The sequence below is a fragment of the Leiobunum rupestre genome, chromosome 6 (genome assembly GCF_980474605.1).
Source record: "Leiobunum rupestre chromosome 6, qqLeiRupe1.1.hap1, whole genome shotgun sequence".
Classification (NCBI taxonomy): Eukaryota; Metazoa; Arthropoda; class Arachnida; order Opiliones; family Sclerosomatidae; genus Leiobunum; species Leiobunum rupestre.
This window is the reverse complement of record NC_143389.1, coordinates 13,574,256-13,587,247: the sequence shown is the minus strand read 5'-3', so window position 1 is coordinate 13,587,247 and position 12,992 is coordinate 13,574,256. Positions and strand designations below refer to the sequence as shown.

Here is a 12,992-nt window from a genome sequence, read left to right as displayed (position 1 = left end):
TAAAGACGCCAATTGGAATGTCGACACGCTATTAGATTTCATAAAACAAGAAATTGAAAGTCGAAAAACTTCCACCTTATTAGGCTCTAGTGTAACTAATTATTTTAGCGCTAATAATTCAGCGGAAAATCAGGTTAGAAAACCTTTAAAATACCCCCAAAACTCGTCCTCGGCGCTCAAGGCTTACGCTCAACCTAATTCTAATTCCCGTAACGATAATTCCCATAATAGAGGAAACAATGTATATTGCGTGTTCTGCCAAGACCGCTCCCACAAAAGCTTTGACTGCGATAGAACTACAATAGATAAAAAGAGACAAATACTTACGGATCAGCGCAGGTGTTTTATTTGCTTAAAGGTATCGCATCAAGCTCAAAATTGCTATTCAAAATTTAAAAACTGCCGGAAGTGTAAGAGAAGGCATCATTACGCCCTTTGCGAACAAAACGAGATCAATAAGGTAGTAACTCCCAATAACGATAAGGGAAATAATAGCGCGGTCAATATTGCTAGTACAAGGGCGGAAAAAGAAGAGGGTAAAACCGTATTACTACAAACAGCCCTTGCCGTTGCTAGAGCGCCCGTTGGCAAAGAAGGGATAGATGCTGAGGGGGTGGAAATCAGGTGCCTACTTGACACTGGGGCGAATGATAGCTTTATCAGATTGGACGTGTCCCAACGGTTGGGATTACCCGTTGTTGGAGAAGTTGAGGTCGAAATAAACACTTTCGGAACAAAAAATAGTACCAAGGAACTTAGAAATAAGGTTCGGCTTACGCTAGAAAATACTCAAAATCCCACACCCCAAATTGAAATAGTTGCTATTGAAGTTCCATATGTTTGCAACGCCGTGACAACTTTAAAATGCGAAGAGATATAAAGATACATGCTAATGAAGGGAGGTTTCCTTTAATAAAGATATTTCTACACTTTTACTTCGTCTTTACTTAAATAACTTAGTAGCCCTAACGGAGCGAGGCAATAATACGGCCCTCTGACGTTTTTTCAGTCGGCGTCAGAGAATTAAACAAATAGCTCTCCCAATCCCGGTAAATAACAAAAACGAAATTATACAGTTATGAAGTAACACGCTTTTAAAAAATGGCGGCTAATTTTCTCGAAGGGAGCAATATAATGTTTGCCAGCACCCTCCTACGCATTGTAACCCAGCCACCTGAATTAATGGCTTTTAATGCCTTGGGAATTAGCAAAGTTGATTATTTTTACTATTATTATTATTACAAACACTTGAAATTTGGTAAAACGTTTTCTTAAACGCTTTTATTGCTAAATCCACGTATCTATTTTTTTGTGGTTTTCGTACATAGCTATGCTGTTTCATTACGTAAATTCGTGTGTATTGTGTCTTGTGTTTCTTCGTTTCATGTTGTTGAATGATATGTGTGTTTGTGTTTCGTATGTACTGGGTAACTACTCTCCAAGTGGTTATTGACTTTTGGGATGGAACGAGTGCTGAGGGTTACGGGAAAAGTCTCAATGTTCAAATGGCTGGGCTTCCACCATATTTTTACGGTATAAGTCCCCTTCGGTTCGCGCTCCCGTCAATGTGGCTGCTCGGGGGAAAGAGAATGAGCCCGACTCCGAGTCTATTCATGGAATAACTAACTAAAGGATGAACCTCAACGGGAATAAAACGTTAGCATTGTGTTACGAACGGCACAAAGCACCTTCAAAAAGCATTAATGGAAATATATAACTTTTCTGGACCCCAACAAATCCTTCACGTGGTCCACGTGACTCACCCCGTTGAGGTTTGTCTCTTATCTCATATCTTCAACACCTCTAAAGAATCTTCAAACTTGGTCACAAAACACCCTAGAGGTGACGAAAAAGTTTCAAATACTGGTGCTTAATTATTGGAATGACCCAAAACCTAGAGGTGCAAACGTTACATTAATGTTTTATCATAATTGAATTGGAAATATAATAATAATAATAATCAGTTAGGCTAATACCTAAGACAACACCTTAGGCCCAAGTCATCTGGTGACTTTTAATGCCTTTAAACAGGTGGCCGGGTTACAATTAGAAATAGAAGACCGTTTTGATTTATACAAAGGCTACTACTATAACCATTTTTATAGCACAGGGATATTTGTAATAGAAGAGTTTAATTATTACTTATTTTTTCATTTATTTATAAAAAAATATTTTTTAAATTTCCCTGCGCTATGAAAATTGTAATCCTTAGGAAACATCAAATACAAAAATAATAATTAGAATAACAATTAACAATGCTTAGTTTGGTGTTTCCTCAGTAACACTTTCAATTACTTCCACACTTTCGGGAGTTTCACTTATGTTGGCAGGTGTTGTTAATTCCAAGTTTTCAATCAAACTACATGTAGGCCTTGCTGATGATTCAGCAAGAGTGTATTGGTCTATAGTGCGGCAAACATTTTTACGATCCTTGTGTATTGGTTATCTTCAGATGATGCACAACCAGAATTAAAAACCTGTCCGTTGTTATTGTTTGGTTCTGGGCGTTCAACCCAGTGGCGGACTGGGTCTAATATTTTGGGCTGCCAGAAGACAAAGGGCCCCAGCTTTAACAACTATAACGCTATCATGTTTGAAAGGCCCACTTCATGAACGGTCCGTGGGGCCCACCTGCCATTTGGCAGAATCACTCTATGGCCAGTCCACCACTGGATCAACCTGAATGAACTGTTCATTATCTTTTATATTTATTGGGCGTAATATCGATACAAGTGCCTATAATGTGAGAGAGTATATGTAATACGACCATAAGATTATTGTATACCGAAACGTACCGTTTTACTGTGAAAAGGATCAGGAAATAGGTCCATTTTCTCCAACAAAATGTTTGGAACATAGATACGTATCACCACCAACCATTTCCATACGGTAGCCGTCTCTCCCAAACCACTCTATCCACTTCTTGCATTTCTCAAAATTCCGTTTTGGTTTAGGGAAAGGGAAAAATGTTATATCTTTCATATGAGGCTTATGGCTCCTATACGTGTATCACTCCCACACATTTTATAAACACAAATTTTCTCCTCATTCTGCTTTTTAAAATTTTTCGTGGGTTAGAAAATAAGGTTGGTGTGTATTACGGTATTAAACAAGCATTATAACTGAAAAAGTATATACTTACTTATTATATTTAAGTCAGAAATTCTTCACCAATCTATTGTTTTAAATTCAAAATATACTGTAACGGAAAAATTCAAAACACGTCCTTGACACCAAGTCACCCGCAAAATATTCTCAGTAGATGTCGCTTGAAATCAACTTCTGTATGGTCCAAAAACATACGTCACGAGAGGGGAGAAAAGGGGGAAGCAAGGAAAGAAAGCGTTACAAAATGCAAACGCGATCTCAGGGTGGAGATCTATGGGCTGAGGTACATCCTTAAGTTAGTTAATCCATGGTCTAATTAGCCCCTTCTTCAAAGATTCCTGACGCCGTCGAACGTTCACGTCCAGCCGCGACGCTATAGCTTCCGTACTCGAACTTTTCGTCCAAGTTATACAACTTAAATAAACCTCTTCTGTATAATTAAAAGCATTTTGTTCAAATAAATTCCACGTTTCAATATTCTAGCAGTCGGGATAGGACCGAGATTACGTTTTTAGGAGGACACTCTGAATATAGTGGGGAAAAGTTGAGTGCGGTGTCCAGTAGTTAATACGCTCAAGGGAAAACTCTTCCGAGGAAAGGTATATTTTGCCTTGCCAACTTGTTTTGCTTTACTTACATAAATGTAAATAATAAAAGTTTAGTTTTGAAAATAAATTTAAGGAAGTTTAATAAAAACTATTTGCTTGGGCGTATTAATGATGTTTACTTGTATTTGCTATTATTAGGCATTGTAACTTTTAGTCACTTTTACCATGTATATTTTTAACTCACATGGCCATTTTTAAAATTAGGGCTCTCTTGGAAATAATTATTTAATGTGGTCCCAATTATTAACATGTGACTATTTTTAAGTTCTTGGGAGTCTATAGCCAAACTCATTCTAACCTTACTGCTGCTAGACTCAAAGCACCTAGATAACACAATTAAACGGTGTTAAAATTTTAATCATTTTCGTTAAAGATGGATTCAATTTGAACTTTACCATTTTGGCGTGTAAAAGGGTAGATCTTTTTCTGTCTGGGCCAAATTAATGCTTTCTTCATTGGCGAATTCAGCGAGGAAATCCTTGAAATCGCTATCTTTGGATAAAATGTTTTCATACGTTCCAATTTCAGAGATCGTGCCGTCTTTGATGACGAACATCATGTCGACCTTCCGAAGAATCGAAACATCGTGCGTCACCAAAATTCTAGTCTAAAACAAAGCGAAAATACATTGTTTGGCCTAGAAAAAGGTTATTGTTAGCAATATTTATCTCCAGGGCTAATAGTAGATATCAAGTTGTAGAGTCCCAAACTATCGATTGTTTAATGGCTAATAGAACCATTGTTTTTTCTAAAATCTATAGTCCTAAAAGATAATGTCGATTTTATAAACTTAAGTATATTTATAATTGAAGGAGATTAAGGGTTATCTAACTAGTTTTAACAATAGTTGATTATACAATAGTCTTAGACCTTATCGTATGAGTAAAGGAATTCAAAATTTTGGTAAATTTCATATATCGCTCATTTAGTTTAATAATAAATAATAATAATAATCATTTAGGCTAATACCCAAGGCACCACCTTAGGCCTAAGTCATCGAGCGACTTTTGATCAAACAACTGCACAAATAACACGAATTTGAAATTAAAATAGGAATTTGAAATTGAAATAAGAATTTGAAATTGAAATATGAATTTGAAATTGAAATATAAAATTAAGACGTTTAAAATAGCATTTATAAGCAAAGTGACCAAAAAGTGAAGAAAACAAAATAATTACTCTATTTCTACTAAGCACTTCGGCGAATCCGAAATTTATTGTGACGCCCTTCAAAGCTAAAATATGTTTCATTGGAAACAAGGTAGATCACCTTGTGTTTCAGCAGTCCGTTTGGCCCAATCAGTCGGTTGAAGATGTGCTTTCCAGTATGAGCGTCCACTGCACCCAGAGGATCGTCCAGAAGGTAAATGTCTCTGTCCAAATAAACAGCTCTGGCCAAACTGACCCGTTGCTTCTGACCACCGCTTAAGTTTATGCCCTGAGAGGAAAAATTAAACAGTAACCTTCAGTCACTATTAATAATTACTGCAAACGACATATCCATGATATCAAATTTGTAGAGCTCCTTTGTCAAGATAATTGGATCTATTCTATAGTCTTTGGTGTAATTACTAAGTTGCTTTATTATTATTTTTAATATTCGTTTAATAAAGTTTGAAAGTTATTTTAATTTTAATTTTTCTTCTTTAAAATATGTTCGTCAGACGTCTGTGCAAAGATTAACACAATTACAATAAAGATTTTTTCCGGTATTTGACAGTTTAAAAATAATTTCTTCAAATAGAGTTCAGCTTATGTATTATCGGTCACTTTATTGCTTTAGAAATCGAGCCAATTTATTATTATTATCATATGTAACATAATCACTCATAAGTATGCCATAAAAGCATTTTCGTTAATGAAACCCTGTTCAAGGGATATGACGTAAATTACGTCACTTATAACTCCGTGACGAAATATGCGTCATCAACTTTACTGATGGGAAACGGAAGTTCGTGTGAATTCCTCGCGCGTTTCTGGCTTTGCCCTTGTCAAGTTTAGCTCAGGCCTCGCGATCACATGATTTAATTTCCATGGTAACCTTTTCAATAGCGCAGGGATTATAAGCATTTTTGCATTTTTGGGTCCGCTCTATGTATGTTCCGCGTGAAACAAGGTCTCATCTAATTTTTTTCAATGAAAATGTTTTACAGAGGAATACTTATGAGTAAATACGTTAGATATGTTATTATATATAATTTATTATTACATTTTATTTCCTGAACCTTGATCACTGTTAGATCATCGAAAATTAAGACGCGTTCTGAATAAATACGGCAGTGTAAATAGGTTAAGATCTATCTTCTCAACTTTTAAGACCAATTAGGTTTAGATCTATCTTCTCAACTTTTAAGACCAATTAGGTTTAGATCTATCTTCTCAATTTTTAAGAAAAATTAGGTTCAGATCTGTCTTCTCAATTTTTAAGAAAAATTAGTCATAGATCTATTTTCTCAACTTTTAAGAAAAATTAGGTTCAAATCTATCTTCTCATTTTTTTAGGAAAATAAGGTTCAAATCTATCTTCTCAATTTTTAAGAAAAATAGAACAGCTCGTGCTATAATACAAATTTCCACTTAATATTTCTGTAGGGTTAGAATTTTCAAAGCAAATGCAATATAGCTTTCAAAACATGTGTTTAAAATAAAAACATAAAAATATTGATATTAATTTGATGAAAAAAGTGAATAAAATGTAATTAACGAACTTCGAAAACCCTTTAAACTTCCGTAATGATAAAGAAAGCAGATCAACCACTGACAGGGTCACCGGAACAAGTGGGACAAGGGGGCTTGAGCCTACTTGCTCATGATATCTAAAGGTTATTTTTTCACATTTCATTACGAAAGTAGGGAATTGTAAAATTTATAAAATATTTTAATGTTTTTTATTTAGAAACCGTTATACTTATAACTGTGCCCAATTTTAATATGATTAAACAAATCGTAAATTATTGAAAAAACATATAAGGTCACTTGACCATTCGAGGCTCCAAGAGAGTCCGTTTGAAAGAACTGTAAGACAACTTTAGTAGTTCCAAACTGTTCACCAACAATCATTTGCACCTCCATCCTACTTCTATAGACCTATTTGTGGGATTTTGATTTACATAGGACAAAGAAAAAAAAATACGTTCCCGATAAGTCTTGTGTTTCTAGATCTCAGACTTTTAGCACTATTTATTAGTATCTTTTGTTATAAGTATTAAGAATATGTAATTGCGGCTGTTGATCCGGGTGCCAATTAGATAGTAGTGTCGCGGAAAATTCTTTTACCACTTTAAAATCGAGAAATAAAAAAACAAAAATTTTAAAACATTTCAAGAATAGCCCTTTTGATTTTTGATAATGCGTATAACCCACTTCCGCCTCTAGGGCTATACAGGGTGTTTTGAAATTGAGCAATCCGGAAATTTTGACCAAAAACCATTTACTAAAATAATCTTAAATATTCAGGATTAACTATTAAGGTTTGATTAAAAATTTAACCAATTATATGTGCTAGTTTAAAATATTTAATAAGAAACTTGTAGAACATACTCGAAAACCTTATAGTGACGTTGGTTTGGTCCAAACAGGCTAATTTTTCACTAAGATACGAGGTCTTGAATGAAAATAGTTGGTGGCAGAAGGAAATAGCTATTTTATCAGAAAATTGTAAGCATAATGTTCTGCTCGTAAAAATTATTATTATTAAATCATGTACATGTAACGAATTATTCTTTGGATCATGTCTGGAGTTACTAGACGGCACGCTTTCTTAATTCGTGGTTGTAATTCTTCCACACTTGCCACAAATGTCTGGTTTTCGTGCACCTTTAGGTGACTCAAAGGAAAACGTCACGTGATGTTAGGTCATGTAAACGTAGAGGCCAACTTAAAGGAGGATTTCTTCAAATCCATTTATCTAGAAATCTGGCGTTTTGATAATTGACAACATTTCGAAGTTGATGTGCTAGTGCACCATCGTTCTGGAACCATAGGCGTTTGAAATCGGCCAACAGAATCTCGTCCAGTTCCTTCACTAGCTTGTTTGGAAGTAAGGCTAAATATTTTTTGGCCATTAAAGTGATTTGGAAGAAATAATGAAATCAATAAGACTATCGCCTACCAGACCTGCCAACATTTAGTTAAAATTTCTGCTGTTAACGTCATTTCATACGTGGTTGGTTTGGTGATTTAATGGCCCTACCCTCGAAAATGAAAATTCATCAGACAACAAGAGGAGACGATGAAAGTCAGAGAATTCGTCGGACATACCCATAATCCAGTTGCAGAACTCTAAGTGCCGTGCCATGTCTGCGTCATGTAGCGCTTGGTGGAGGGTTGCTCAGTAAGTATGAAAAATGTCACGGTGAAGAGTGCTCCAGATATTAGTCATTGCTAGACCCAGGTCAATACTTGCACGTATGATGCTCGCACGGGAGTGCCCAACGAAATACGAAATAAAAGTATTTTTATTGTCAATAATGTTACGACCTTGTCCCCTAAGCATCAAGTTAACATTTCCTTTGTTCACGTAATCGTGAAATACTCGAAGCAAAGTCAAGTGACTAGGTCTGCAGTTTTGATATTGCCTTGTAAATAACTGTCTTACTAAATTGGCGTAACAAATACCTGAACCATAGAATATTGCCTTCATGAAGGCACGCTGATCCCGAGAGTGAAGCATTCAAAAATCGCCTTTACAACTTCAAAAATAAGTGAAAATATGGATGTGAAATAATACTGTGAAATAACGACCGTTGTCCGTAATAAATATTAATGTAAATGATGCTTTAGAATCGAGGTTTCAGACGTTAAAAAGTGTATTCTATCTTTATCGCTCTCTTATAAGACGTTTAACTGAACTTTATTTGTAGTGCAATTAATTTAAGCTAAGAAATTAACGTTATTGTTTAACTAAATTTAATTTTTTCGAATAATCATTCTTAAGAACAGTTCTTAACAGTTTTCTAACAAAATAGCTATTGCCTCCTTTTACCTACTTGTTTTTCAAGACACCATATCTTAGTAAAAAATTGGCCTTTGCCGACCGAACCAACGTTATAAGTAGGTTTTTAGAGTTGGATCCACAAGTTTGTTTCTGATTTTTCTTAAATTTACAAAATAAAACATTTACTAATTAAAAGTGTAAAGCCCGTATTTGCATCCGCTTTGTCCCTAACAGGCTTTCCCTTTACTTCAGAGAGTTCTCTCGTTTTGGGCCAACGCTGCTGGGGAAGGTAGGGATGACTCATCCTCGCTCGCGTCGTCCATCTTCGGAATTCTTCGAAAGTGGCGACCTCTGACCCGAAGGGTAAAGAGCGGGGTAAAGTTACCGGTCACGCTTTCTATTGCACCACAGTGAGTCCGCAAGATTTCTTGGCGTGCTTTCTTCTCTAGCCAATTAGGTTGGAGACCGGTAGCGTCATCCGAGGGGCCCGCTATTTAAAGGACGTCGGGACACTGGACTAACTCTCGTCGTTCCGAAGTGCGACCTAACTAGTCAAATCTTTTCTATTATCTCTTCAAGAGGTATTTATAGTTTCTTGCCATGCCTTGTAATCTTTGGTAAATATATATATGTATATATATATATATATATATATATATATATATATATATATATATATATATATATATATATATATTTAATATTAATATAAAGGATTTTATAGTTTAACCGTCGTACATGGTTTAAACATAAGCCGACAATTTCCAGGCTTCACAATTGGCGCCCAAAGTGGGGTCTGAGTTGTTGAATATACGAGAGTTTAGGTTATTTTAATTTTTAAGTTAAATTTTTGGGTATGGGTTAGTTAAATTAAAAGTGTTAGTGTATTTTTTATTTAAGTGTTTTGGGGTACCTTTGTTTCCCAGCGGGTTTTCCGGAGGGGTTTTTGGGTTAGGCGGCTCTAGGGTTTTTAGAGTCGTGGTTTAAGTCTTAAACATTAAAACCAGGTCCGGAATGGGTTTGGGAAATGCAGTGGGTACTGGTGCTGAGAACCCAGCCCAGGAGGATATGGCGCAAGTCATGGCTCGTGCTTTGCGAGAGGCCTTGGACGGTTTTTTGACCAGCCGGGATGCGGGAGCACGCGCTGCCCAAATCCCGAGGGTTAAGTTAAATGTAGAAGCGCCGATCTACATGGGTCCGGCCGACGAAAAGTCTCCGTTGGAATTCCTGGACGCTATATATATATAGGCTGAAAAGGAAAACAGCAACATATAAGATGACATTTGTACATTGGTGTTGTACATTTCGTTAAAATTTCAACGTTTATTTATTAATCAAATACGGGGTTTACGGGTAGTAAACAATTGTGGTTGCCATTACGGTTATATAGTTTTAAGTGTGTTTTGATATATAAAAAAAAACGTTGGTCACTAGAAGGCGATATTCCAAAACTAAACAATTTTAAAGGTATACGGTAGCCTCGTAAATTACGTATGTGTGTAACACCAAAAATAAAATTTATTGGAATTAATTTATATTTAAAACAATTTTTAACCTCTCAAATACCTGTCCCTTCTTGGCTGCAACGAATGTTTCAGGTCTACCTATATATCACCTTCTATACTCAGCGCATCTGAGCTTTTTCCTATAATATATGTCCCTTCTTAACATACACGCATATATTTCTAGGAATGTTTTATTTGTTATATTTTATAAATTATATAGTTATATATTACATATATATAAAATATATAAATTATATTTTCGTGGGTTATAAATATGAATTAGTTACCAATTTGAAATTAAAATTATTGTTACAAGAGTATGTATAAAATAGTTTTGATTACGGTGTAAAACTAAGACCGAAACGATAATCAATTTAAAATGAAAGTATTTAAACATTTAGAAATATACAATGAAAATAAATAGTTTAAAGCATACATTGACACTTATCATACCGAAACTATATTAATGAACATTTACAAACACATTTCAATTTTCTTTTATTTCTTTCCACTAGGTTTACTGTTTAGTAAAATCGTAGACATATTTCTCAAATTATACTTTTTTACAATAATTTTTAAGTAGTACTAAATTATATTTTTCAAAAACATTTACAATACAGCTAGTAATGTTGTTCTACATTTTTTAGTTACACAATGAAATTCAGCATTATCCAAAATCCCTATTTTAAATTAAAAATTTTGATCACTCCTCGTGTTCGCTGTGATTTCTAAACAACTTTATCAGGATTAGTTTTGGAATTGTATAATGAAAATGTATGTTTAATATGTGCACAGTCTACATCTACGCAAATTTTCTGGCCAAAATAATTTCTTGGAATATTTAGATTATTATAGAGTGGGTGAATCGTTTTTAATTTTAGTAAAGCATTTCTTACTAAATTTGTATCAAAAACTGATTGCCAAACAGTTTTATTCTTGGTAGGCAGCCCATTCACTATAATAAATAATTGATGATCAGTAGGTAAATGTTTAGGATTCATTTCCACATTTTCAGTGAAGGGAAGAGGCAAATAAACTGCACAACTTCTAACGGCTCTCATTAATCCAGAATGGTTAAAGGGCAACGCAAGTGAGCTGGCATTTGCGTAAATATGTATGCAAAGTGCGAAACTTACGGTAAACTCTGCGTGGTCTCGCCAGTACTGAGTGGGGGTGTAGGGGGTTAAAAAGCACGTTTATTTTTTCTTTATATTGCCACAGAGCTTGCGTTGCCCTTTAATAATATTTTCCACCAATAGTGTATGTAAACGAATCAGGGCCGGATTAACCACTATGCCGAATAGGTCTGGGCCTAGGGCATCAAACCTACAAGGGGCACCAAGAGGGTTCGAAAAATATAAAAGTTTAAAACTTTAATCATTTGCTTTTCAAAAATATTTTCTTGAGTTATTTCAGTAAATGAACCAAAAACGTTTGATTGTCACATTCTCTGACGGACTGCCATCAAGCCCTTGACGTCTGACGACATACTAAACCTGGCAGCAAAATTAATTTTCCTTCCATTTCTCAATTATAAATTGAGGAAGCGCCTAGCTCGCTTCTGTCGATATTGAAAGGGGGCACCAAAATTAACTTGGGCCTAGGGCCCCATAAAGTCTTAATCCGGCCCTGAGACGAATAATAGTTTGAAACACTTTTACTTTCTGTATTAGCATTTTCTCAATAAAATTTAATTTCGAAATGTCATTTGGCACGGGATCTACTTGAAGGCCATTAAGAAAACATTGGGGCGGTATTTTACCCGATTGAAGATACTGCGTACATAACACGCATAATCGCTTTTCGTCAAACATAAAACGAACTACAACGTTACCTTCCAATTCTGCGATATCAGCATCTGCAATATTAACCTTTAAAATATCTGCCAGGCAGCAATTAAAAGCATTAAACCTTCGTTGATATCTAAATTATGTGTGTCAAAACAATTTCCCACAAATTTTAGCTTGCCATTCTTAAAAAGCTTTTCACAACTATCACAAGGCGAATCATGAAACTTATACACCTCTTTATAGCAACTTACTAGCTGCTTGCCATACTTAGATAGCAGATCAGACTCATCTAATGAAGGTTGCACTATGTCTCAGTCAGATTCAATATTCGCTTTCCGTAAACCTATCTTAAACGCCGCAATGTACTTTATTAGACACTCTAGCTTATCAAAATTATCTATTTTAATAGCCAGACACAGTTTTTGATAAAGGTCAGACCAAGTTTTAACCTTGTAAATATATTTTAGACGAATACGAAGCGCTCTGAAATGTGGAGCTAATTCCCTCAGAATTTACAAACAACTCGTACATTTCTTCGAATCAAGGCAGTAGAGTGGGAGACCCATTCTAACTTGGTGAGAACCAGCACACTTGTCAATAGTGCTAAATATTTCAAGACAAACATCCTTTTTGGAATAACCTATTGTCTTGAATTTTGTTTCAATTCTTTCTACAGACATAGACCTATTTTAACAAATAGCGCCACAATTCCAAGAATGTTTGTTCTCTTTTATTTTTCACCATTCCCTTCATCAGCATTTACAATAAGAGGTATAATGTTATGTACTCATCCTTTAACATCAATTACAAGGGGTTTTTCATCCATCATAATTGTGCATGGTTGATACGACGTTTCCCAAAAAATACGATTCACTGGTAGCATTGTGATATTTTTTACCACTAAAGTAATCAATCAAATGATCAGCATTTACAGTTGCAAGAAAGCGATCAACAAGTTCCTTACATTTAATAGATAGTGTTTTATATAATGTATCAAATCTTTTCTGTATTATCGCTTTATAATTTAAACCTTTCTTAGAAAATA

The 12,992-nt window shown here is 35.0% G+C and overlaps 1 protein-coding gene across 4 annotated transcripts in view; it reads right to left on the bottom strand.

The window, feature by feature from the left end:
* LOC149939324 (ATP-binding cassette sub-family C member 3-like) overlaps positions 1-12,992 on the bottom strand; it is an 82,460-nt gene that overhangs the window by 14,254 nt on the left and 55,214 nt on the right. For all 4 annotated transcript variants that reach the window (XM_090178631.1, XM_090178630.1, XM_090178629.1 and 1 more), the window contains exons 16-17: positions 4,987-5,154; positions 4,112-4,323 (exon numbers count right to left, since the gene is read on the bottom strand). In XM_090178631.1, the coding sequence (XP_090034757.1) occupies positions 4,112-4,323; positions 4,987-5,154 (380 nt within the window). The remainder of the gene's footprint in view (positions 1-4,111; positions 4,324-4,986; positions 5,155-12,992) is intronic.